This window comes from Ovis aries, chromosome 18 (assembly GCF_016772045.2).
Source record: "Ovis aries strain OAR_USU_Benz2616 breed Rambouillet chromosome 18, ARS-UI_Ramb_v3.0, whole genome shotgun sequence".
Classification (NCBI taxonomy): domain Eukaryota; kingdom Metazoa; phylum Chordata; class Mammalia; order Artiodactyla; family Bovidae; genus Ovis; species Ovis aries.
In genome coordinates, this window is record NC_056071.1 from 41,976,199 (window position 1) to 42,001,776 (window position 25,578).

At 40.6% G+C, this 25,578-nt stretch overlaps 1 protein-coding gene across 9 annotated transcripts in view; it reads left to right on the plus strand.

Moving 5' to 3' along the window:
• Positions 1–25,578, plus strand: part of NPAS3 (neuronal PAS domain protein 3) — a 966,851-nt gene that overhangs the window by 894,278 nt on the left and 46,995 nt on the right. For all 9 annotated transcript variants that reach the window (XM_060401793.1, XM_060401794.1, XM_060401796.1 and 6 more), the window contains one exon: positions 3,507–3,625. In XM_060401793.1, coding sequence (XP_060257776.1) covers positions 3,507–3,625 — 119 coding nt within the window. The remainder of the gene's footprint in view (positions 1–3,506; positions 3,626–25,578) is intronic.

Consider the following 25,578-nt stretch of genomic DNA (forward strand, 5'->3'; position numbering starts at 1 on the left):
TTCCTTGTTTATAATTCGTAGGTCACAACTGGCCATATCTGGGCTTTGACCACTTAATCCAGTTTTACCCATCAATTTCTCCTTTGTCTCAGGCAGCAGATATAACTTCTCTGAATCCCAATTTTTCTTTTTTTTATCAGATCATGCAGCAATCCTGGCCTGTCTCAAAAAGTTGACAGAAAAGCTTGTGATATCTGGAAAGCACTCTAAAACGCTTTTTTGACATAGATTGGTTCCACAGTCTTTACAGAGCATCAGTCTTAAGGATACTTTTCTCATTATGTTGTTCTCTCTTCATATCCACCCAAAACACACACACACACACACACACATACACACACACACACACACACACACACACACACACACACATACACACACACACATCCTTTCTCCATGCTACAGTCATGTCACACATCACCAAGGCCAAGCTCCCTTGGTTCTCTCCCAGTAGAACATTCATCAAAATCCATGCTTCTCACCTGAGACCCTTAGAAAGCTTCTCTTCTAAAACTACTGCTCTTGTCTGTCACACGCAGATTACATCTCTTTACATGAGAGACATCCCTGTCAGAGCTGGGATAATCAGAGCACATTTGCCAGCCCTTGAGGTCACACGGCCATGGTACATGTGTACTGGGGATTAGTTTGTTAGGTAGCTTCTGAAAGGGCCAGTGTGGCAGGTTACTTCTGCCCCTGTCCTCAGAAAGGCATGTTAAAGCAGAAGTCTTTATCAGAAATTAAACTCTTTTCTAAGTTGTCTTCTCTCCTTCTCCCTCACCGCCCCTTGCACCATACCCCCCATGCTCTTGAAATAAAGCGTAAGGAGCAGTTATTGTTTTGATTTTCAATCTAGATTTCACTGGGGCAAAATCTGACCTCAGAATTCCTCTCACACCAGTTGTCCTGGTTTTAATGAAGGCTGCGCCTGTATATTCTCAATCGCTCAGTCATGTCTAACTCTTTGCAACCCCATGGGCTGTAGCCCACCAGGCTCCTCTGTCCATGGGGATTCTCCAGGGAAGAATCCAGGCAAGTAAGTTGCCATTTCCTTCTGCTCCTGTATATATTGGTGATCTAACCCACGGGGCAGAGGAGTGCTGTATTCACTGCCCAGCCAGAGCAGGACTCAGTGTTCACCTTCATAGCTCATGTAGAGTTTGTGTCTCTCATTTCATCCCCTAAGGGGAACCACCATTGCTGGGGTCTCTAAAGTATCCACTAAGCGTTTACCTGTGAAAGTTCCATGTACTGAAAATGATAACAATTTCTAATGATGCCTGAATTATTCACCTTCCTACAATTACGTGGTTCCTTCCTTCCTGGATCAGGGTTTCTTGGACCTCAGCCCTAAAACACAGTTCACTTTCCTGGGAAGTTGCATTTTTCCTCGGCTGTTGCAAACACAATCTCACTGAACAGAGCTGAATTCTTAAAGCTGAGTTTGTGATGTGGATTCTGATGGCTTCAACGTTAGTTCAAGTCTCTGAGGACTGGGGCCAGTAAACGTGAAAGGAACCCTAGAAGGTTGGCATACTTTTCCATTTCCACCAGGATGAAAAACTGCTATAAATTAAGTCTAACCTTAAATGTATAATCTGTCCTTGGGAGGAAGGAAAAAAAGAAGGGGGGGCGGGATATAGCATCTTCAAGCTCTCGGCATCCCTTACGAGAAAAATTGGTTCTAAGGGTCTCTGATCTTGTGTTTTAGTAAAATAGAACTGCACGGCTGACTGACAGTTCTGATCTAAAGCATTTACGTTTAAGTTTTGATCTCTCTGCTTTTGATTAAAACTAATGAGCTCATTTAATTCAAAATGGGAATCTCTGATAAGAGAAATAAGGTTGATGTGATTGGATTAGAGGGGCAAATTAAACTCTTAGAGCAGAAGTTTGTGCTTATATAGTGTATTAAAAAGCTGTTGGCGTATTATGGCGTGTTAGATGATGAGAAAAATTTCATAGTAATTCATATTTAATCAGAAGAAATGAAAGTACTAAATATAACATGGCTCTGCTTTTCCCTCGAGTGATAAAAAGCTGTACATTTAAAATGACATCAGATCCATGCTAAGACAAAAAAAAGAAGAAAATCTTGAGAGAGACACATAAGAAGGGACACTTGTCAGTGGTTCCATCACCCTAGAATAGAAATGCCATAAGTATAGGAAAATATAGTCAGGTGAAGGCAAGAATGATACAAGCCCCCAACCACAAATAGTAAGGCTTCTCTTATTATCTCACTCTTCTTTCATCAGAGCATCAAATCTAATATAAAAAAATAGATGTTTCTTCCCCATAGAAATATATGGAATATGTTTCAGAATTTGAAATTGAAAAGCTTGTTTTGCCCATTTTTTTCTTTGTTTTTAATAGCTATTTTCTCATCTACTTAATTCTTAAATCTCTTTGTACACATATTTCTTGACCTTCATCCTAAAGAAAATTAGTGTTCTTGTAGAGCTGCTCAAAATGTTTTGTTGTTGAAATTTTTTTTTAATTTAGAATAATAAGAAAAACTTTAAAGTATATTTTAGGAGAGTAAAATTTGAGTCTTTTTAGGCATTAAAACCCCCAAGTTAATTTCTTTTCAGGAAAGTACTTAAATGTATAAAATACCATAGAAACTTATTTCTAAACAAAATAGATTTGCATTGCCTCCTGACCTGCATAAAGGTGGTTTTGGATCAGCAAGAATGAAAGCTACAATTTTAAGTTTTATAAGTCAAAACATACTCTGCTTAATCTTAAATACATTGAAAGGGAAAGAGTAGCTGCCTTAAGAGAAGAAACTGATTTTCTCAGAAGCAAAGAGGTAGAAACACAGAGGATGTTTTCTGTTCTGGGCTGGAGAGAAGCAACAGCAAGAGCAAGCTGACCTTTGGAGTCGTTATTGTTATTATCCGTATAGCCCATTCTCAGCCCTCTATCTCCAGTCGGTTGGGAAGACTTGAGGCCTCTTATTCCCCATAATGAAGGAAAATAACTCAGAAGGGCAATGACACTGGCCAGGGTATGGCTGCCCCAATCTTGGTGGTGTCATGGTGCTCAGAACTTCCCAGCAAGCAACTGATCCAAGAAGGGATTTGCAAGGAGAACAAAAAGCAAGTCATCCTGACTCTGATCAGAAGCATCTCCACCTGAGTCTTGGTTGATCCCATAAATCTCTGGGGTCCTTCTTTTTCATGACTGTTCTCTCCGTGTGCACCAGCCAAGCCTCATGATATGCTACAATTACTATCAGACCCCACTTAGAGAGCTGCTGAAACCCAAAAAGACCTGAAAAGCTCTTGCTCAAAACCAAAATGGAGTTTCTTGGGATACATTAATTTTTCTTTTTTATTTTCTGCAAAGTAAACATTTTCTAAATGAGATAAATTGATTACTACGCTCTTAGCACCCATCAGTCATTTATTTTTAGTGAACTCAAGGATTGCACCTGAGCAGTAGCTGAAAGGGGCTGCGCAGAGATCTAAATCATGTGTATGTATTTTTATATTCTTCAGTGGAATCAACCAGCCCCAGTCTGCTCACCACTGACAACACCCTTGAGCGTTCCTTTTTCATCCGAATGAAATCTACTCTGACCAAACGTGGCGTGCACATCAAATCATCAGGATATAAGGTAAGCTGGGTTCCAGCAGGGGTGAGATTCCTGTCTCGGGTCCATCCTAGGTCATTTGCATTGCGTGTCCCAGCTGCTTTGGGTCCACAGGATCAATACATGTGATTGTGAGCAGCGCACAGGGTTCTCAGTTATCTTCCTGTCTCAAGGCAGGGGACTCATTATATCTCACATTCTCACTTCAGACAGTGCTGGCTCGCTAAATGCTTCAACAGAGTGTCTTTTCTTAAAACACATGTTAATAATGCATCAAGTGCTTCAGCACATGCTAGAAATTCACTTTGATGGAGAAGGTGAGCCAGATTCACATTAGTCCTTAAGATGACTATTCTAGAACTACTACTATAAAAATTCTACTTCTCCCACCTCCCTCTTCCAATCCCCTCTTTCTCTTTAGAGAAAGACTGTCCATTTGAAAAAAAAAAAAAACATCTTGGCCACCAAGAGTCATACATGTAGATAAGAAAATCAGGTTGGATGTCAGAAATCCTAATTTTGAAATTACAGTGGCTAAACGTTCATTCACACCTTAGCATAGATAGGACACTCCACATACAGAAAATATGTTTCACGCAAGAGCGAAGACCAAGTCCAGAGTCATAATCTACATTATTTTACAGTTCTAAAGTTAAGAATATAAAAGCTCTAATCTTGGGAAATTCCAACATTTCAGTTACCATAGCAACATAAATTAAGACCTATGAAATTCATGAAATGCCTTTGGCAACCTGAATCTTATCAATTTTACAACACACTAACCAATCTCTCAAACAGTATTTATTATATGAGGAGGGCGAACAAATGGAATGCACTGTGGCTGTCGCCGGCGTGACCTCTTCCCATTGGAGAGTCCAGAGCTTCCAGTAGCCCAGTTCTTGTGGGTCAGTGTTCTAGCCTTGCCAGGGATAGTAACAATCATTCTCGTCAGACTCTGAAAACCTTATATAAGTCATCAAGACAGGAGCAGCTTCAGAAAAGTCAGAGTCAGACATTTTCTTTGATATTAATTCTTCTCTGGAAAAAATAAAGCAATGGCAAAGCAGGTCTTTCTAGGGACAATCTTTAGATGGGCTGTCCCACAGCCCAAAGGGCACATGGGGAACACCCTTAATTTTTAACAGGGATCGAGGCAAGGGAGAGGTAGGTACTTGGGCAGCACCGGGTGCATCAGCTCCACCTACAGAGCGATTTGTAGTCCTGTGATAAAGGGGTAAGTCGGAGGACAGAAAACAGACTATCTTATACCAATTTTGTATTTTCCTGCCTCACTGAAACACTATACATTTATTAGTTGTTAGCTGTGTAGTCTCAGCCAGTCTGAAATTCTATAGGCAAACTATTAGATGTTGTGATTATTGTCATGTTAATGCTAGAAAAATGCATTATTGGTATTCCAACTTTTCTCCATTTCAGTTCTTAATCTTTCCCAGTTTGTACTGGTTTGTAGCAGGCATATCCCAGAAGGAAAGAAGGGTGGAAGGGGTGAGGTGTATTTTGAAAAAGCAATATCTAGTATAATTCAATATCATTAGATAACTTAATTGTTTAAAAACCAACAGAAAATTGTTACTACTTTCATACAACAAACTAGAGATTATAAAACTTTGCAGCAATTTAGCTTTGCCACAGAGTAGGAGGTGTGGTAAAAATAACAACATAGAGAAATAGTTTGAGTTCCAGTCCAGGCAAGAGACTAAGTGACTTGGGTTCTGTTGGTCTGTCCTGTCATTCGGACAGCTCAGGCAACCTGTTTTGCTCCATGATCTGAAATTTCTTAAATACTGATAGAATATTCACTCATTATTTTGACAAATATATAAATATATTTGTGGAGCCTACCTGAGATCCTAAACTCAGCACTGAACAACAAAAAGTCCCTGCTAACTGCTAACAAGCAGCAAGGGAAAAGAACACAATAAGTAAATAAATAAAGGGATTTCAGAGAGCAATGAAGGCTAAAACAGCTAACATTTGGGTTCCCTACAGTATGCTGAGTGTGAGACAGTTTGTATGTCTTTGCGACTGTCCAAGAAGGAAGTATTTTCATTGTGCCCATTTTACAGATGAAGAAACTAAGCCTCGAGATGTTAATTAAACACCCAAGGTCACACACTGGGAGGGACAAGACTGGGGTTTTAACTCTGGCAGTCTGGCTCTACATCCCCTGCACTTAGCCACAAGGCCACACTCTTTTAGGCGAAGAGTAAAGCAAGGTAATGTGAGGGATGGCTGATGGGGACCACGTTCGATAGGCTCACTGAAGGTCTCCCTGAGTAACATGTCACCTGGGAGAGGTGAATGAAAAGAGCCCTCCATGAAGCCACAAATAGAAGAAAAATGTTTCTGGAACTCCTCTGGTTTAGGATTAAGACACCTTGCTCTAAGCAGGGAAACAAAATATTAAAAAGTACAACCTTGAACATCCAGGATTAGAAGAGATTTAGAAGCTGTTCCAGTTTCTATCAAATTATATCATGTTAAAGTGATCATAGTCAAAGATCTCTCCTGGTGAATGTCACACTGCACTTGAAAATATGTGGGTTATTTTCAAATATCTTTTGATATTGATCTCTAACATAATTCCACAGTAATAAGAGAACAGACTGTATGATTTCAATACTTTTAGACCATGAAATTTCTGCACCTGGTCTTAGGCCTCTGGATATATTCTAGGGTCTCCTAGTTTATAGTCTATGGGAACGTGTATCCTACTCTTGTGTGAAAACTGTATAAATCTTAATTGTGTTGATAATGCCTTTCAGGTTTACTCTATTCTTCTACTGCTCTATACCTTCCTTCTATTAATTTCTGAGAGTTTGGTAGTGAAACTCCAACTAAAAATCTTAGTTTATCGACTTATGATAACTGTAAAACGTAGTGGAACTATAGGCAACTTTGTTCTGTATTTTCCAAGTCTCCTGTAAATGTGTTAACATATTTTCATAATTTACAAAAGTAAAAAAGATGAATTATATCGTGTTAAAGCGATCACAGTCCTCTGACAGTACCATCTTTCTCAACATATCCTGCGAGTCTCCATCCAGGGCTGACTTCCCTCCCCAGCACTGCTCGCATGAGAGTTGCTTCGTCCCCTGTTCCCCCAATAAGATGAATCACCCAGCAGATCCAGCTCTCCCCCTCCTCCTCCACAGTGAACTTCCCTCATTAATTAACCTTGTCTGGAAGTGAGTGGAAGAGCTGATGAGAAGCCGTGACATGACACAGCTGAATAACATCCCTATTTATCTGTTCATTCTCAGTAAATAAATCTAACAGCTTATAAAACATTCAAATAAAACTGGTAATCACCCCCCCACCACACAATAAACACAAATAAAAAGAAACAGCGATGATAATTTCTCCATACTCCCAATATTCTCCCTAATTTATTACCATTGTTTGCTTATTTCTTTCCCCTTAGTTAAAGATTCAAGATGTTAAGCCTTGCTCGATGCAGGTCACTCCATTTTCCTCCATTTTTTTTCCTATGACCTTGGCACATGGGCTGTTCTGACTTCCTCCGTGACTTTTCAGCGTCATCATTGTTGTCACTGACAGTAATAATGGTAACAGAAGTACCATTTACTGAAGACTGGCAGGGACTGTGCCATTTTATACTGATTTTAGCGAATCCCCACAGCTTCATATAAAAACGTCCTCTGTGCCGGGCATTGTTCAAGGTTTACATTCTTTTATTATGCCGATTTTGCAGGTGGTGAAGCTGAGACTTCCAGAGCTTCAATACTTTGCCCACATTCATTCTTATAGTTCTTAAGTAGCTCCTGAGGAGTCAGGATTGATCCAGGCATTTAGGCTCCAGAGCCCTGTCTGTTCACTGCTCTGTTTCAGTGCTTAACATATTAAGTCCAAAGAAGGGCTCGGCACAAAATGGACCTCAACAAAGGAAAAATAAATTTAATTTTTTAAAAGAAAAACCTCTTGCTTGATTAAGACCTTCCCTTGGTATCTCAGCAGATTGCGCAGCACCAGTTTACAGAGATTTACCTTTCTTTCTATATGCCCACTCACATAGCCATGGTCAAGAATTCTAGCCAAAGAAGTACCAACCTGTATCTGCTAATCCAGGCTGACAGTGGTATATAAATTGGAGTTGCTTCCACACCCCAGGCCTCAGGAAAGCTGCCCTCTCTTCTCCAGTGAAGTTTCCCTGCTGTGAGCTGACATACCTTGTCTCTGTCTCCATTTGCTGTGTTATCTGATGGAGTGAAAGTGTTAGTCATTCAGTCATGTCCAACTTTTTGTGACCCCATGGACTGTAGCCTGCCACGCTCCTCTGTCCACGGAATTCTCTAGGCAAGAATACTGGAGTGGGTAGCCATTCCCCTCTCCCGGGGATCTTCCCCACCCAGGGATTGAACTGAGGTCTCCCGCATTGCAGATGGATTCTTTATCATCTGAGTCACCACCTAGACCAGCCACTTTTTAAGCCTCGGGGGCTCTGTTGTTGTTTAAGTCTCATTGTTGGCCATGTATCTTCACATAATGGGCCTCTCCTTTCAGGTCCAGTGCATCAATATTCTACCTTCTTGAGTAGGTCTAGGTCTGGGGGAACTTCCTAGGTATAGCACAGTAGGGCAAATGGAGATAATGTAATCAGGGAAATAAGAGAAGGAAGGACTCATGGGGTCACCTCCTTACCTCCTGTCCCTTGGATGGAACCATTCCAACTTATACTCTATTCTTAAATGCCCACCAGCAGCACTGTCATTTCTAGAGTATTTATCCACATACATGATGATATCCTACCTCTCAGGGTGTGGTGGAACATCCTGGTCTGGGAAACACAGACAGATAGAGAATCTCTGTTATGTTGATACCGTGCTGAGAATGACTCCTTGAAAATCCTCAAATTTAGGAGTTCCCACTCTGACACACGCAAACATTACTAACAGAAGATGGGAGAGCTCCAGATACTTAAAAATAAGCAGTTTCCCCATCTGGGATAACTTGGCTATGAATTTGCCCGTAGCTACGTGTTGAGCCAAATGATTCCTGAAATCTATCCAGCCTCGTTAGAGTCTAAAGAGTCAAAGTATAAATAATAATAGAGAAAAAAAATACTTTTAGGTTCACTAGTTTATTCCGCCTGCTGATATAATTCAGCTTTAAGAATCTTTTATCAATATCCAAACATGTAGTAACAAAAGCAAAAATTTAGAGGGTGCTAATTGGCTACAGGAAATTCTTTTTGTCTAGTCTAAGCCCACAAACATTGTCATGTTTTAAGTTAGAAACTTCTCTTGTTCATTTTTTAAAATTCATTGTTGTATCTGTTCTATAGAGTAAGGCCCTTCCATTATTTTACCAGTGATTTGTTTTATTTGGGGTGTCATAGGGGCTTCCCAGGTGGCGCTAGTGGTAAGAATCCACCTGCCAATGCAGGAGACATAAGAGACGTGGGTTCGATCCCTGGGATGTGGAGATTCCCTGGAGGAGGGCATAGCAACGCACTCCAGTATTTTTGCCTGGAGAGTCCCATGGACAGAGGAGCCTAGCAGGCTACAGTCCATGGGGTTGCAAAGAGTCAGACATGACTGAAGCGACTTGGCACTAGATGCCTTTAAGGATTTGATGAAATCTGTAGCACCTCTCCCAAGGTAAATGTATTTTGCATCAGGAAGTTCTTGAATCACTGAAGTGTATCCAGTGATTTGGGGTTACAAAATGTTATTTAATGTGATTAATCTTTGATACTTATTAAGAAATCAAGTTAGTGCATCTTCCAGAACATATTTCACCAATATTACAATAGTCATTTCCTGCCTCATTTCTCGCTCCCTTCTGTCCATTTAGTGTTAGTAATACGCACTGAAGTTCTGTGACAAAAGACATCAACTCCTAGATTACAGAAGGACAAAAAGAAGATTTCCATTCTGACCCCCACATGCACACAGAGGTAATCTTCTGAAAAAGTACTTCTCAAAAATATTTTTATAAACGTAATACTGACTATTAAAAGATTTGATCTGTAGTTGAGAATTATTTCCTGTGGCACATGGTCCTCTTTTGTTTCCTGTTCACTTTAGTGTGCACCAGAGTCACGCCACCAGGATTTTCAATGTCAAGCTAGGTCAGTTTTGGAATTGAAGGCTTTTCATATGCAAACATATTCCTGATTGAATGCGTATACTGACAAGACTCAAGATGATAGCAAACTAGAAGGGAATTATTACTCTTTCAATCGTCTGGAATTTTAGTTCTTCGTTTAAATCTTATTAAACCAAGTCTATGATACTAAGATATCAACCCCTCCTTCTTGCTTACCTGCCACTGTAATGTGCTGCCAAAATCAGTGGAATCCACCTGCTCCTATTGCTGCTGCTGCTAAGTCGCTTCAGTCGTGTCTGACTCTGTGCGACCCCATAGACGGCAGCCCACCAGGCTCCCCCATCCCTGGGATTCTCCAGGCAAGAACACTGGAGTGGGTTGCCATTTCCTTCTCCAATGCATGAAAGTGAAAAGTGAAAGCGAAGTCGCTCAGTCACGTTCGACTTTTTGCGACCCCATGGACTGCAGCCTACCAGGCTCCCCCATCCATGGGATTTTCCAGGCAAGAGTACTGGAGTGGGGTGCCATCGCCTTCTCTGGCTCCTATTGCTATTCCTCCAGTTTAATGCCCTTTTTCCAGATCTGTCATGAGAAACCCCAAAATTACCTCCCAGAAAAATTACTTCTCCAGTCTGTCCTGAACTTGGCTCCATGGAATATCTTCCCAAAGTCTTGGTGACCATTTACTTCTCTACTCCTAAGTCTTCAATAGTTCACAGTGCCAACATATTCAAGAATCTGATCCTTGCCCACCACCATCTCCATCATAATTTCTTAGAACTCCTAATACTGATGCTCTAATAAAATCAGTCCAATCTTTCTTGAAATAAATTTGCATACTCACACTGCTATCCTTTTGACCATGATATTATTTTTCCCCTAAAAATGCCTTTCTGCCACACTTCCACCTGGAGAACTTTTACTGAACCAATATGGTACCACTCAAACATCACTTCTTTTTGCATTTCTCGCAGTACACCTGTCCCTTCTCCTCTGTGCTAAAATAGCATTTTTAGTTTTTACTAAAGCTCTCTGTGCCTCAGTTTTCTCACCTGCAAGATAAAACTCTAAATAGCATATAGCCCAAAGAATCTTCCTACAGATCAAACGAGATAACACGGGTTCTGCTATCTTCTCTCCATTTTATAAAGCACTTTCATATAACCCCAGGTGACCCCCACAATTTTTGGTAATTATCTCTTTCCAATTTTTGAAGACAGGTTAAAAACTGAGCCATAGAAATATGAATTGACTTGTCTAGGGACATGTGAATGGTAAATGGCAAAACTGAGAGAAATATCCAGATCCTCTCATTTCAGATTCCTTCTTCATTCCCATACACTGTGACAGATACTGGGTGCTTTCTTATTCTGCTTTCTTCCCTTAGCACCCAGCACAGTATGCTACATGTAATTGCCATTCAGTACATGTTAGCTGAATAGAATTGCATGCTCTCTTTTTTTCTGAAATATCAATGAAAATGTTGACAGTCCTGAGTCCTATAACATACTACTAGAGAACCTGCTAATTGACAACAGTGTCTTTTAGATGTGACCGTTCGATCAGCTATGCACCCAGATGATTATACCATGATCTGATTCACCTTCTCCACCTTGCCTGCTAGGATATCATTACTCTTTACCAGTGCACCTTCTGAAAATCAGAATGCACCACATCCATAGCATTCCCTTGAGCCATCAGCTGAGAATTCCTTTTAGAAAATACAGAGTCATTTTAACCTCATTTATTCATCATCACTTCATATTAGCATTTGTTGATCACCATTTTCTATTAAATCATCTTTCAAGACTTTTTTTCTGGATATTAACATTTTGAGGCTCTATCTCTCTGAAAAGTATAACAGTATTCAATAATAACCTGCCTTCTGCTGCAACTCAGTGATATGTTAAAGATCGCTTAAAAACATGTTAAGTGTTGTTATGAGAAGACTGGTTCTTTCTTTGCCCAAGAGGCTAACTGGTTGCAATGAGTTTTAATTGTACCAAGAGAAGTTCAGCTTGGAGGTACGCCCAGCGCTGGGCTTCCCGGGTGGTGCTAGTAGGAAAGAACGCAGGAGACATGAGAGACTCAAGTTCGATCCCTGGGTCGAAAGATCCTCTGGAGGAGGAATGGCAACCCACTCCAGTACTCTAGCCTGGACAAACTCATGGACAGAGGGGTGAGAGTCCATACAGTCACAAAGAGTCGGACACGACTGAAAGGAATTAGCACACACACACACATGCACACCCAGCACTAATGTAGGGGACAGTGGGATTTTGGTCTTTCTCTGGGGATTTCTAAAAGCATACACGAAATTCACCAAGTAGGAGTCTCTCCTCCTAGACAAGTGTGAACAGACTAGATACCATCTGGGTGTTTCTTCCTATCTGAGACTGAGAAACATTCCAGGTGTCCGGACATATCAATGCTTCCCCTGAAGCCTCACTTCAGCTCTGTGTTGTCTTGAAATGACGACTATGGTATTCCAAGCTTCACAAAATGTAACTGTCTTGTCAAATCAATAGATGAATTTTCAGGGAAGACCAAAAATTCTGTCAACCCATTCAGCCTTTGTAAGACTACGCATATATTGCCTTTCAATCAACCCAGACACCCAGAATAAATTGAAGGAGAAAAAACTTCCAGAGTAGAACTTACAGGCAGAGGTTATCCTAATGAAAAATGCAAATAGAGGAGAGAACCAATAAAATCAAATTTTTAAAATCCTATTATCTCGTTTTAGTCCCTGCTCACCTCTGCACAATGGTCCATTACAATGTGGTTTCCAGTGTCATTTTAAATATAACTGACATTGTTTCTGATCTTAAAGAATTTACTTCCCATTACCAAGGCATGACAGAAGTTCTAGCTTGGGATATGTCATTTCTGCCGGGACTAATCAGCTAGCTATTTTACCAACTAGAGGCATAATCACTAGCCATTCTGTGAAGTGTCTGTAAACTCTAAGTATGTCAGTAACTACAGTCCAGGTATGCTGCTCACTTACAGGTAGTTCATTTTTCATTATACAGCTTTTAGAAAGCAGGTAGACAAACAAGAGCATCCCATTTTTGAGTAATTCTAGATCTTTCCAGTTTGGTTTCCTGTGTCTTTGTTAACTAAGAATAAGGAAAATGATGATCACTTTGAAAATGATGTCAATGATGCAAAGATTAACGACCTTTCTGTATATGAGGTTATTTGACTAATGAATGCCCTTCCAAAATTATGATAATTTCTTTGTAAGTATATTCTCAATCTAATGGATTTTATAATATCATCTACTATGAGGCTTTGGCCAATTAAGATTTTTAAAAGAAAGGAAAAAAACAGACTTTAGAACTAAAAAGTAAACATAAGCACAGGTCCTTGTTTTTTTTAGGCTCAGCACTCTTTGGTGTACTGATGTACTGAGGTGCCCCAACAACAGCTGCAAAGGTCCACAATTTCTGTTTCCCTAGAGTAATCTCTGGATCCAGTGGTCCAAAGCAGCAGTTACCTAACTCTGCAGATCTCAAGGGCTTCAAGATACGTCCCTTTTTTAACCCTCCTTACCTCAAAACCACCTTACTGAAGAGTGACTAAGCCTGTAGGCTATGACATCAGACAGCCAAGGATTTAAACTTGGTCCTGCCTTTCCTGACTCCATGACCTTAAGTATATTGTTTAACTTCCTTAAGTGTCTGTTTCCTCTCCTGTAAAGTGAGAGTGCCAATAGAAGCTCCTTCATGAGACTAGTATGAAATATAGTGGGTAGCACAGTCATAGTGAGTACTACAATACCTGGTCCATGGTGAGCTCGCAATTCCTGTCCATATGTGAAGTTCTAAGTTTATGGAACTCATTTTATGAATTTGATAAAGGTTGATCTAGACAATCCAAACCCTTAACTTCTACACCTCTGCACATGCACCTGTAACCATGGAAAATGGTAATTCATCAGCAATAGTTCAGAGTGTCTTCTGGAAGTCACATACACTCTAGAATAATAAACGATTTCTTCTGAGTATAGAAAATGCATTTATTTCTGGGAAATTTCTCCCTGCTTAAGTATCCTGAATATTGATTTGAATATAAGATACAAAATATAACTGAAGTACGTCATCTGTCCCTTTAACAAAAGAAACACGGATCGAATGGTTTTCTTTGCTATTGATTTAGCATCATGGCAAGACTAATATAGCCCTTTAATGCAAGAAATGAAGTAGGGGGCAGGGCCAATTTGATGTTGTTCTCTGGAATAAATGGAGTTTCTAGGCTCCTGTAAGCCAACAAAGGCTCAAGTTTGCTTAAAACATCTACATACATATAAACGGAACCCTCTGAGGAGAGATGAAGGCAGGAGGGGAAGGGGATGACAGACGATGAGATGCCCTCCACCATCAGACTAAAAAAATGGCCTCAAAGTGCTTTGAGTAAGAAAACTCAGATTTAAACAAAAGAACCATCTCTATAATCAGTTCTCAGCTTTCTATAGCAATATTCAAGAGAGAGAAACTCTGGGCTGCTGCCTTAACTCTGTGTGTGTCTGTGTCTGTGTCTATGTGTTTACTCTGAACTATCAGTGGGCAGTGGATATTGCTAAGTTGCCATGTTGGAAACATAACTTTCAGCTCATTGTTTGCAATGGTCCGCAGAAGCAATCCATATAAGTTATCATTTGACTGATGGCAGTATTTACACCTCACTTTCACCAGGGTTTTTGTACCTGCCGTTTATTCTCCCTGGAGTATATATCGTCCTCAGATAGATCCATGGGTCACACCTACATTTCATGCAGATTTCTGTTCAAATGTCACTTCCCTCACCACCTCCTATAAAAATAGCTCAAGCACACCCTCTGTGCTCCATCATCTGCTTTATCCTGCTGCCTTATTTTTCTTCATAGCACTTATAACGTAACACAGTTTCATAAATTTGTCTGTATAGAATTTGTCTCCCCCATCTCAATATAAGCTGAAGCTCCTAGAATAGCTTTGGTCACATAGTAGAAATTCAATAAACATTAAAACAAATTTATAAATATTGGACATCATTTATACTAAGGCCAGAACATAGTCCTTTCTTTGGTCAATATTCTAGTTCCTTTAAAGGCGATAGAGAGATGAGAATATTCATCCAATAGAATTATATAATTTTTAGTTTCCAGGCCCTATTGCTAAGATACTTTGAAGTTTTCTTCAATTTTCCTTTTAAAAGGGCTTCACTAATGGTTGACATATTCTATGACATATTTTTCATGCTATCATATTCAGTTTTTAAAAAATCAACATGTATTTAACTTGTATCCCACTTATACCCAATTCTAGTGTCTAGAACTCTGGAAGTACAATCAAGAGTCACTTGATTATTACTTGGTAGTTCTGAATATATTTAACAGGTCTCAACAGCTCCTTGTTAAATGTCCTTCAAACTCATGACTTCTTGTAGAAATCATGAAAACAGAGTGGCTTAATATGGGCACACCTGGTGAGGGGATTCAGAAAATTTCATCCCACCCCCAGCACACTGCTGCTAACTTGCTCTGCAACTTTGGACAAGCAGCCTTGTTACTCTGGGCTTCTGTTTCCTTGCTGGAAACAAAACAACAGGACTTGCCTTCAGTGTTCTTTCGTCATTTGATGGTTGAGATTACTTCCTCCCTAGAGTGTACTCTCTACATTAGGGCGCAAGCCCCTCTGGGAACTCTGGGTGGAATGGTATCTGCCTAATAGGAGCAGCCCCTGACTCCTGGGAAGAAAGAGGCTAAGACCTGCCAGTAAATTCCAGTGAAGGCCACACAGTTACCAAGAGCTGCCATATTGCCTCGTGGTCACTGCTGATTTGAGAAAGATTCCAGCAAACATTTAACCCAGTCACTGCAACAAGGGAGAGGAGGTCTGGAAAGGATTTTGTAATTCTTCAGGAGGGCTCAGATGACTTTGTACTTTGTCCTAGGGATAGACTAGACTCTGCAAAAACAAGCCAGATCCTAAATTGAGGCAAAAATAAAACGATGGTCTGAGATTAATACTCTCTTGCCTTATTCCATGAGCAGTGACAAATTTCTTTTCCTTACTCTCTTTAATACAATACATATTCACCTCTCTGTTAATTCCAAATATAGCACAATATCAAGTTCTTATTAAATTTATCTCTTTTTCCCTTTGTTTGTTTTCAATTGGCTTATTGTTGCCTGAAACGGTGGTAAGTTTCCAGTTGAAGGGAAACGCATCTTTTAACCCGCCTGGAATAACCCTAGAGGCAAAGTCCTTGAGTTCTTTAATGATGAGTGGTGTTAACGATATCATAATTGCCAAACTCCTCAAAGAAAAGTAGCATGGAAATGTAAAGCATTCTTATTCTTAAGCTGTTCTTTTGTAAGAAACTACTGTCTTCTCTCTGAAATGTATCTTTTCCCCCCGCTGTCCACTGGACAGATCAGGGGAGTGATACAGTTTGGCTAATGACCCATTAGCATCCAGATCCCAAGCAACCTTGGCACAGTGGAGGAATGTTAAGTTCTGTGGATTTTATCCCTAGGACACAAAAGTGGTGGTGCCTGATACCTCCATGTTGTCAAGCCCTCAGCCCGTAGGTCAAAAACACTGAATCAGAACCCAGAAGTCAACATGAATGGGTAAGTGTAGCCCCGAACCAACAGACCAAACTGTCACCATGCCATAGAGGGCAACAGAATCCAAAGCCTGCAGAGGCCCCTCGTCCACACTTCCTCCCCAGCCAGTGGTTCTCCTCTTGGGGAAAGAGCATCAGCGGAGTAGAGATGCCACAAAAGCCTGTGACACATTTTGGCCCCCATAGAATCTTTTTCTTGCTGCATACAGAAATCACACCTCCTAATTATGCCATCCAGTCCTGAGAACGTTAAAAGGCTAGTGCTCTGCTAGTGAAAATTCATAGGCACCTGCTCTTGATTTTCTTCCTACTTAGAATAATTTTCACACAGCTGTGATATTGCCAAGTGACTCTATTCAAACGTTGAGGCTCAGACAAGAAGGGATATGTTGGATGTTTGGGTTGTAATGATTTCAGCTCTTCCTCTTTTTTTACAGCATCATTAGTAATCTGTCATTCTAATAATAATAATTCCCTTTTGACATCATGGAGGTAAGAAGAAATCATCACTGACATCAAAAATGAGGTGATATTTCAGCAGTATTATTTCACCGAAGATAAAATGGAAAGCTTTATTACTCCCCATGCCTTTAAAGAAAGCTGAACAAGGCATATGCTGACCCTAGAGCTTATCTACTTTTGTTCCTTCCAGACTGATATGAAATAACTAATTTTAATTGTTCCAGCCAGAGTTTCAAAATGTGGTTTCCCCTAAAGCTTTCCATCTACATAATGGAAACTTTTTCAAAAACAAGCTTTATCCATCCATAACAACCGGGGGAATCAAAAGAGAAGTCTATTGTAACTAAGAACAATTTATAATTTTCATTCTTCAGCATCACCTTTTGTTCCACGTATTTAGGAATTGATTTCACTCAATCATGCAGTCAATACTGATTGTGTACCTGTTGCATATTACACACTGGACTGGGTACTAGGAAGACAAAGATGGATAAAACAGAATCCTTGGTCCAGAAAACAGAGCAAGCACACAAAGAAAGGACCGAGATAATAGAGATCTGTTCAAGGATAATGGGAGGAAGTACAGACAACCCCTGACTTATGTTTTTACTTATGAACTTTCAGCTTTACAAGGTGCAAGAGTGGTATACATTCAGTAGAAACCATACTTCAAATTTTGAATGTTGAGCTTTTCCTGGGCTACCAGTATATGGTACAGTAGTCTCATGATGGCGGGTAGCCACAGCCCTGTGATCATGAGGTTAATGGCTGATACACTGCAGCCATTCTATATCCATTCTCTTTTTCACTTTCAGTGGTTTTCAGTACAGTTTTCAGTAAATTACACGAGATTCTCAATGCTCTTTTTTAACTCAGGTATAATTGCTTTACGATGTTGTGTTAGTTTCTGCTGTGCAACAAAGTGAATCAGCTATACACACACACACACACACACACACACACACATATCCCCCCTCCCTTTTGAACCTGCCTCCCACTCCCACCCATCTAGGCCATCACAGAGCACCAAACTGAGCTCCCAGACAGCATATTGCCACTAGCTAGCTGCTTTACATATGGTACTGTATATATGTCAGTCCTAGCCTCCCAATTCATGCCACCCTCTCCTTCCTTCCTTGTGATCAGATACCCATTCTCTACGTCTGCATCTCTATTCCTGCCCTGCAGATACGGTCATCTGTACCAATTTTCTTAGATTCCACATGTATGCAATAATATATAATAGCCAGACAGGGAAGCAACCTAAATGTCCATCAACAATGAATCAATAAAAACTTGTGGTGTATATGTGTGTGTGTGTGTGTGTGTGCGTGTGTGTAAAATGGAATATTACTCAGCCACATAAAGGAATGAAATCAGGTCATTTGTAGAGCTGTGGATGGACCTAGAGTCTGTCATACAGAGTGAAGTGAGTCAATGCTCTCTTTACAACTAGACTTTGTGTTAGATGATTTTGCCCAACTGCAGGCTAATGTTAAGTGTTGTGAGCATGTTTAAGGTAAAGACTGGGCTAAGCTCTGATGTTCATTAGATCATCTATTATATGTATTTTCTACTTAAAATAGTTTCAGCTGATGATGGGTCCATCAGGATGCAACTCCATCATGAGTCCAAGAAGATCTGTAAATGATTATGCCTGGTGGAAGAGGAGAGTCTCAAAGAGAGTGTGACTTTAGACAGCTCTTAAAGGACAGACTTAACCTGACAGAGGTATTAGGGAAGGAACTCTACACAGAGGGAACAGTATCAACACAGAAATGAAAGCAGCAAGTGCACTGAGCAGAAAGAAATCTGGTCCTCAAGGGAATCAGGAGTGAAACCACCTAATTCAGCAAATGCAGATGGGAAAAGGAGTCTTAGTATAATACCAGCCCAATGGGCTAATCAGTGTTCAGGATAACAAGAATGTGAAGATTAAGATTGTCTCATTCTAACAAAATGTTTTGCTTTCATTGTAAGAAAATGATGACTATCTTCTGACAAGGAGACCTAGAAGACTGTTCTCAGGCCCTAGAATAAGCATGTGGATTTATGTCATGGGATCATTCCTTTCGGAGTTTCCTCCGTTTATTTGTCCTTCCATCATTCTGCCCTGTATTGCGGACTGGGATTTCCTTCCGTCACCCACCTTGAATCTTAGACACTGGTATACATAGACATTCTGAAAGCAGAAATATGATTTTCCAAGAACCAGTAACTCAAGAAAAAATAATAATAAAATTTTTATGCATTGAAATCTTGGGTTGCAAAATGAATCAGAAAAGGAAGACTCACACAGACCTCAGTCACCCAACAACTTAGTCTGTACCCTGTGAGGTGTTTAGATTCTGGGCAATGTCTGGATATTCGGCACAATTTAAGCAAAGCCTACATTTCAGGCAACCTAAGGTTTCCCTTATATGTACCATTTCCTAAAATCCCTGGCTTTAAGGATGATCGCTTTTTTCTCACTAAAAGAAAATTATTTGCTCTTCAACGTATTTACTTCTAATGCTGGTTAGCTACTGAGCCTTTCTAGTAATTGTAGCAACTTTTATAAACAGTATTATCTGAGCACCCAATCCTTTTGTTCCAGAAAATTCTCTGCATGTCAAATCAGTTACAATTCATCTGCAATTAAATAACTGTTTTCAAGTGAACAGCAGCCAATGACATAAAATCTGAATGTGATAACCGCACAAATATTCAATATGTTAAGTGATATTTTAAAAATCAAACATAGTATACAGCTGTTGGATTTTCAGTATGGGCAAATTTTCACCCTCTCTCTCCCTCTTTCCAGAAAATACAATTTTATATTCCTGGATTGAATGTCTAATTGCTTTTTTAAAAAACAAACTAAATAGATGAAAAAGGAAGAAAATCGTTTTTTCTCTTTATTTGCAGTGTCTGCATAGGCTTTATCTTTCTAGCAAGAATAATATGAAACTTTGGTGCTTTGTGTTGCAGATTATTAGCTGAGCTGCTTTTTAACCACTTGATTTTATTTATTTTTCTCAAACATCTTTTTCTTCTCTGAATAATCAGAGCTCTCAATTGCTCTCAAATGCATCTACTTCCATCACTGTAAAGCTAGTGTAACCCTGTGCAGCACACACCCAAACCCTGCAGGAGCCATTGAAGAGATCTTTTTATTTAAGTCAGCTCTCAGGACAGAAAGGGAAATCACATCCCCAGTTGGTTCCTGACTTTTTCAGTACAAGATACAAAGGCTGGAAAAGAGATCTGGACAAAAAATGGGTTTGTGTGTGTGTGTGTGTGTGTGTGTGTGTGTGTGTGTGTGTTTGCATGTGCTAAAGCCACACAGAGCTGACACACAATAAACAAACATGCATTAGGGGTGGTTTTCAGTCACTTTATAGACATATGCATTCATAAATTTTGTGACGGTTGTAAGAAGCCGACTTTGATGAGACCAAACTCATAGACGAGCTTTCGATCGCTGGAGCAACCACAGTCTAACTTTATGTTGACAATTTATCAGCTCCTCTCCGCCAAGGAAAATTGTTTTTTAGTGCTTGCCTATTAGCAATCACATGCATAATATGGAATTGAGTTTTGGGGAGGACGGCCTGCCATCTGTCTTTCTGATATTTTTTTTTTCAGTCTTTCACGCTCAAGTTCAACCCTCTGTGTATCAGAATGCTGTCAAACAGGATTCATCCATAAGATGGGCACTTAGCAAGAAAAACGGGCCAGATACCAGTGCTATCTTAGAACCTGCAGACTCTCAAAAAGGGAAAATCATTGATACCCCAATCTGTGCATTATCTTTTCAGTGCTCTTCAAATTCTGCCTGCCTCTCAAAGCCAACAGTTCATTAGTGTGCTTCGAGGTGTATTAAGACACTTTAATAAAAATAAAAATTCAAAGAGAAAGTGGAAGGCAAGGTGAGGTTAAGGAAATGGAGCTCTAAAGGACTGGTGTGAAGAATGAAAGAGATGTATTTAGTTTCCCTTCCAAGCTCCAATATGCTAAGATTTTTATCAATAATATTGTTTTTCTGCAACAATACCTGCCTCCGGGAAAATCTGCTGGGTAGCTGTCAGGATTATACTTCTCAAAATATGCTTAAGATGATTCTGGTAAATTGATAAAAAAAAATAGTACATGCTGCAATGGAAAGGACTGCTCAAAAGAACATTCCCAAGCCTTTCATGTGTAACTGCATTTGTGAGGCAGGGCATTTATTATGCTATAAATTCCATCACTGATTTTGGCCACTTCAGATTGATTCTGCAGTAACTGTAAGTAATGAACCTTCCAGAGCCAAGGGGGAGGAAAGCTGGAGGAGAAATAGCCAGTACACTTGTGGCTGTGGGAATACAAATGGTAGGCTTCATTTAGTCACAGCTCTCATCAGATCATGCAGCCAATACCCCACAAAGCAGGAAAATATATATCCAGAAAAATCTACGGGTTCCTTGACGTGAATCCAGGAACTACACCTGGAAGAACCCTTCTTAGGGAAAGGAGAAATTTTTCCCTGAGCCTTTACTTCCCAAACTTGTTCTCTCTCATCTTTTTGAAACTTTTTTCCACCTAAAGTATGAGCAGATGTCCATCTTACAAGAGCAACAAAATATAGAGCTGTCTTTTTCTAGGGAAAAGTTATCCCTGCCTGAAGCTTGGCTTCCTGCTGTTCTCAGGTCAGTCCCAGGGTATCCCTCTTGTCAGTTCAGACTTTTGGAAAGAGGAAAATTGGTTACTCTGGAGTTGATAACTGTGCCTGTTAAGAAACTAATGTAACCAGTGAGATGAACAGCAGGAGAAACAGCACTCAGACGTGCCCCGGAACCCCCATGAGCAGGGCCAGGGGGGGCTGGAGATGGGAGTGAATGAAAGAAACTAAGACCGCAATAGTCTGTGGTGTGGTGAAGCAGTATTAAAGGGCTCTTCTTTTCTCTGGTGTTCTTTCCAAGTGAACGCTAAGAACACAGGCAGGGCATGGGGATGGAACAGACTGGTTTGGCATCACGGGTTTTGGCAGAGCAAGCAGAGAGACTTCAGGAAGATGGAGCAGGGAGAGGAACATGGAAAATGATGACATGAAAGACACATTTCACCGGCCACGGAGGTCCTTTGTTCATTCTAGTTTCCTCTCCTCTCTGACCTCACTTTTATAGGATGCTTAGGAGCCAGGGGCGGGGGAGGCGTTAGCAGGGGCAGTGGCCTGGGATCAGCCCCAGAATGTTGGCTCTGAGGTGATAATATGAGCCTAGGGAGGCCAGGGCTTCAGGGAAGTGTGGACAGGTGATATTTCATTTCAATCCTGGGGTCTGTGTCCCCATTCCCTTCCCATTGAATTTTCAAAAACTACAGGGGCACAAATAAACAATCCATCTCAGAGAATGACAAAGCATCCTCACTGTCCATTTGCCCCAAGGACAAACACCACAAATTCTTTTGAGATTCTTTGCCTATATGTTTTTTCCCATGCTCTCTTAAGAAACATAGAACTGTAGAGTTTAGAGGTCCATAGATGTGGTGTTTCACTACTGTGAGGAAAGGCTGACTTAACAGACCATTTGGGGCCCTCTGAAATATGCACATTTCTTACCGGGATGTTTGGGGTGTATCAACTGCCATGTGAGGTCTTACATGAGAGACCAGCGCTACAGCAGGACAAGTCTTTAGGTATGGGCATGCAGAGTTAGCCAAACGGAGAAGCCCAGGGCCAACCGTGGGGGTGAGTGCTAGACAACACAAGCAGGGTACCAGGCCCAAAGAGGAGGTTTCCAGCTCCAGAGGAAGCCTGACAAAAAGCCTGTCCCTCTATGTATCACTGGTTACTATTGGCACTCACCACCAGTGACCACACCTAGCACCTCACTAGCCTATCTGGGCACAGACTACAGGAGAAGGTGAATGGAGTCCCAGTGGAAGATAGGCCATGTCCCACCTTGCTTCCTTTTTGTAGAAATGAAAAGTCATTCACAGAGAAGGACTTGCTTCCAAGCTCTGCCTGATGGTTCTGCCATAGGCAGAAGGGAGCTCTAATACTTGTGCTACTTCTAATCTGGTGGAATCTGTTATTTCTAGTGCTCATATTGGAATTGGAACATATCACTTAGAAAACCAGAATTCTTAAAAGGACTGAATGCTGGTGAACTCCCAGAACTGTTTGTAGTATCTTTTACAAATCAGAGGAAGACAGGAAAATGAGTCTGTGGATAGATAGGAGGATTGTTCTATATTTTTCCAAAATAACTATAGACAATTCAGTAGGGGTGTTTATGATTGGTGAAGACTACCACAGAATCCATTTGGTGAGTTGTATAAAAATTAATTGGAGACTAACATATTTGTACAGAAATTGAGTCACATGTCATTGAAATCTAAACTATCTACAGCTATCAGTTTTGTAACAGTCACTGTTTTTGTCCAATAGATACCAAGCAAATTAATAGAAATAATCTGTAAATTATTAAAAGCTGGAAGTAATCATCAACACAGATATTTGTAAGTAGCTCTCATGTATGTAATGCCTCCATGCGTGCTCTGTCCCTTCAGTCCTGTCTGACACTTTGTGACCCCATGGACTGCAGTCCACCAGTCTCCTCTGTCCATGCGATTTCCCAAGCAAGCATATTGGAGTGGGGTGCCTTCTCCAGGGGATCTTTCCAACTCAGGGACCAAACCTGTGTCTCTCAAACCTCTGAGCCACCAGGGAAATCCCATATATGTAATGACTAATACCAAAAATAATCTTGTAAATGGTATTTTTAGTAACTTGGTAGAATATACTAAGCCATGGTCTTAAAAATTAACAAATGTAGGTTTTAGTCCTGATTTTACCATTTGGTAAGAGCTGGACACAACTGAACAACTAATACTTTCACTTGCCATTTGGTATATATTTGATCTTAGGGAACTCATTTAGCCTCCCTCAATTTGTGGAAAGCAAATAACAGCACCCTTTCTGAAATATCATAGAGTTATTATGAGGTTAAATGAGTGAAAATGTTCTGAAATCTCCAAGTCTCTGTTAATAGCCAATACTCACCACCGTGGCTCCATCCTCACAGTGGGGGCTGTGGGTTGCCTCAGGGAAACGGATTCCTGGAGTGGCCATGGATCCACTGTTGATGTGATCAGGCTGCGTAAAGATGGTGCTCACTTTGGTTATTGTTATTAGCTTTCTAATGTTAATAGTAGACAACTGTGAATTTATTTAGTGATTGGCGCCTTAAATATTGCTCTTTGCATTGAGATCAAGTGTTTAGTTACAAGAGTCAATAACTAGTAATACATTTTATGATCCCTGAAAAATAAATAAGGGTGCTCTTCAGGGCAAGAATAAGCCAACCTCACTGGACATTTCCTATGGTTCCAACAGGGTGGCTTCTTGAAGTATCTAGTTGTATTCCAGGAGTAATTAGCCACAAGGGGAATCTTACCAGTATATATTTTCTAAAGATAATTTTGTATTGAAATTTTTTCAAGCATTAAGGGAGGAGTGGACAATTCTAGACTCAGCTGGATCAGAAGAGGAATTGAGAGTGGCAGGAGATACAGGATGGCCCATGGAAAGGGCAATGAACCTAGAGGACCGTCAGAGCTGTATTTCAGCTCTGGAATCACAAACACTGTGTCTCTGTGGCCTCCAGATCCTTACCTAGAAAATGGAAATACCCGTTCTACCTCCTTCAGAGGCTACTCCTTTAGAGGATCAAAAGAAGCAAAGTAGGTTAGGGACAGTGGGCTCTCACCCAGTACACAGATGTAGTGTCCAAGAAGTTGCTCATCAGTTGAGTACCTCCCTTGGTCTGTGTCCTGGGAGGTAGGCAGAGAAATAAAAGACACATTCTGTGCCTTAAAGGCATAGAGAGAGACAGAGGGAGAGACAAGAAAAGAACAATCCCGGGTACACATCTCTAGTGTTGATTGGGCGGTAGAAACAACAGGAGAAATTCAAAGGGAAGGGGACAACTTCGGGCTAGAGTAGCCAAAGAAGAGAAGGGATTTGACACAAATCTTGACAAGTGAATATTATTGTTACTACTGGAGGGGGTTAGGGAAGGAATTCCTGGTCTAAGCAGTGTGTGCAGAAAGGTACAGAGAAGCTGAACACAAGGCAGCTTGGGAGATGCATTTGGGGTCTAGGGAGGGAAGTTATGGAAAATGAGGTTATAAACACTCCAACTAAATGGTCCCAAGACTTTCATGAAGCTAAGGGGGCCAAATTTTTTTATTCCAGAATCAAGTTTCTTGAATAGGAAGAGTAATAATTATAATGGTTTATATCTTAATGATGCTGTGTGTTTTCAAGGTATCTTAGATGCACTGCCTGCCTCATTTGGTTCTTTTAGCACTTCCGTAAGGTAGAGCTGGTAAGGATGCTCGTGCCCAATATGACGCAGGGGAATCGGAGGCTTGCTGAGGTTGTGGGGCTGCTCCAAAGTTCCACCGCAAGGAGATGAGGGAGACCATGCCACTCCTGGCCTGCCTTCCTCTGCGTGAAAATACTGCAGGAAGGTGAACCTGGCACCAAAATGCCAGATGGGCCAGTGCGGGAAAAAAAATGAGAGCCCAGTTAGGAAGCTGCCCACCAAGTTGCCCAGACAGAAGATTGCCATGGTCTGTGTTCATCAATGTCACCTGGAATGGATATAACATCAGTAGTAACAGACATGGTAAAGGCAGAATTCTCAAGCCTTGCTGATGGACTGGCTCTGGGAACAGAGGATCAAAGATGAGCCCAAGAGAAATGATGCACTCCATATCTCAAGCTTTACTGATGAAATGGAAGAGTTACTAAAAATAGAAAGTGGTCCAAGGTT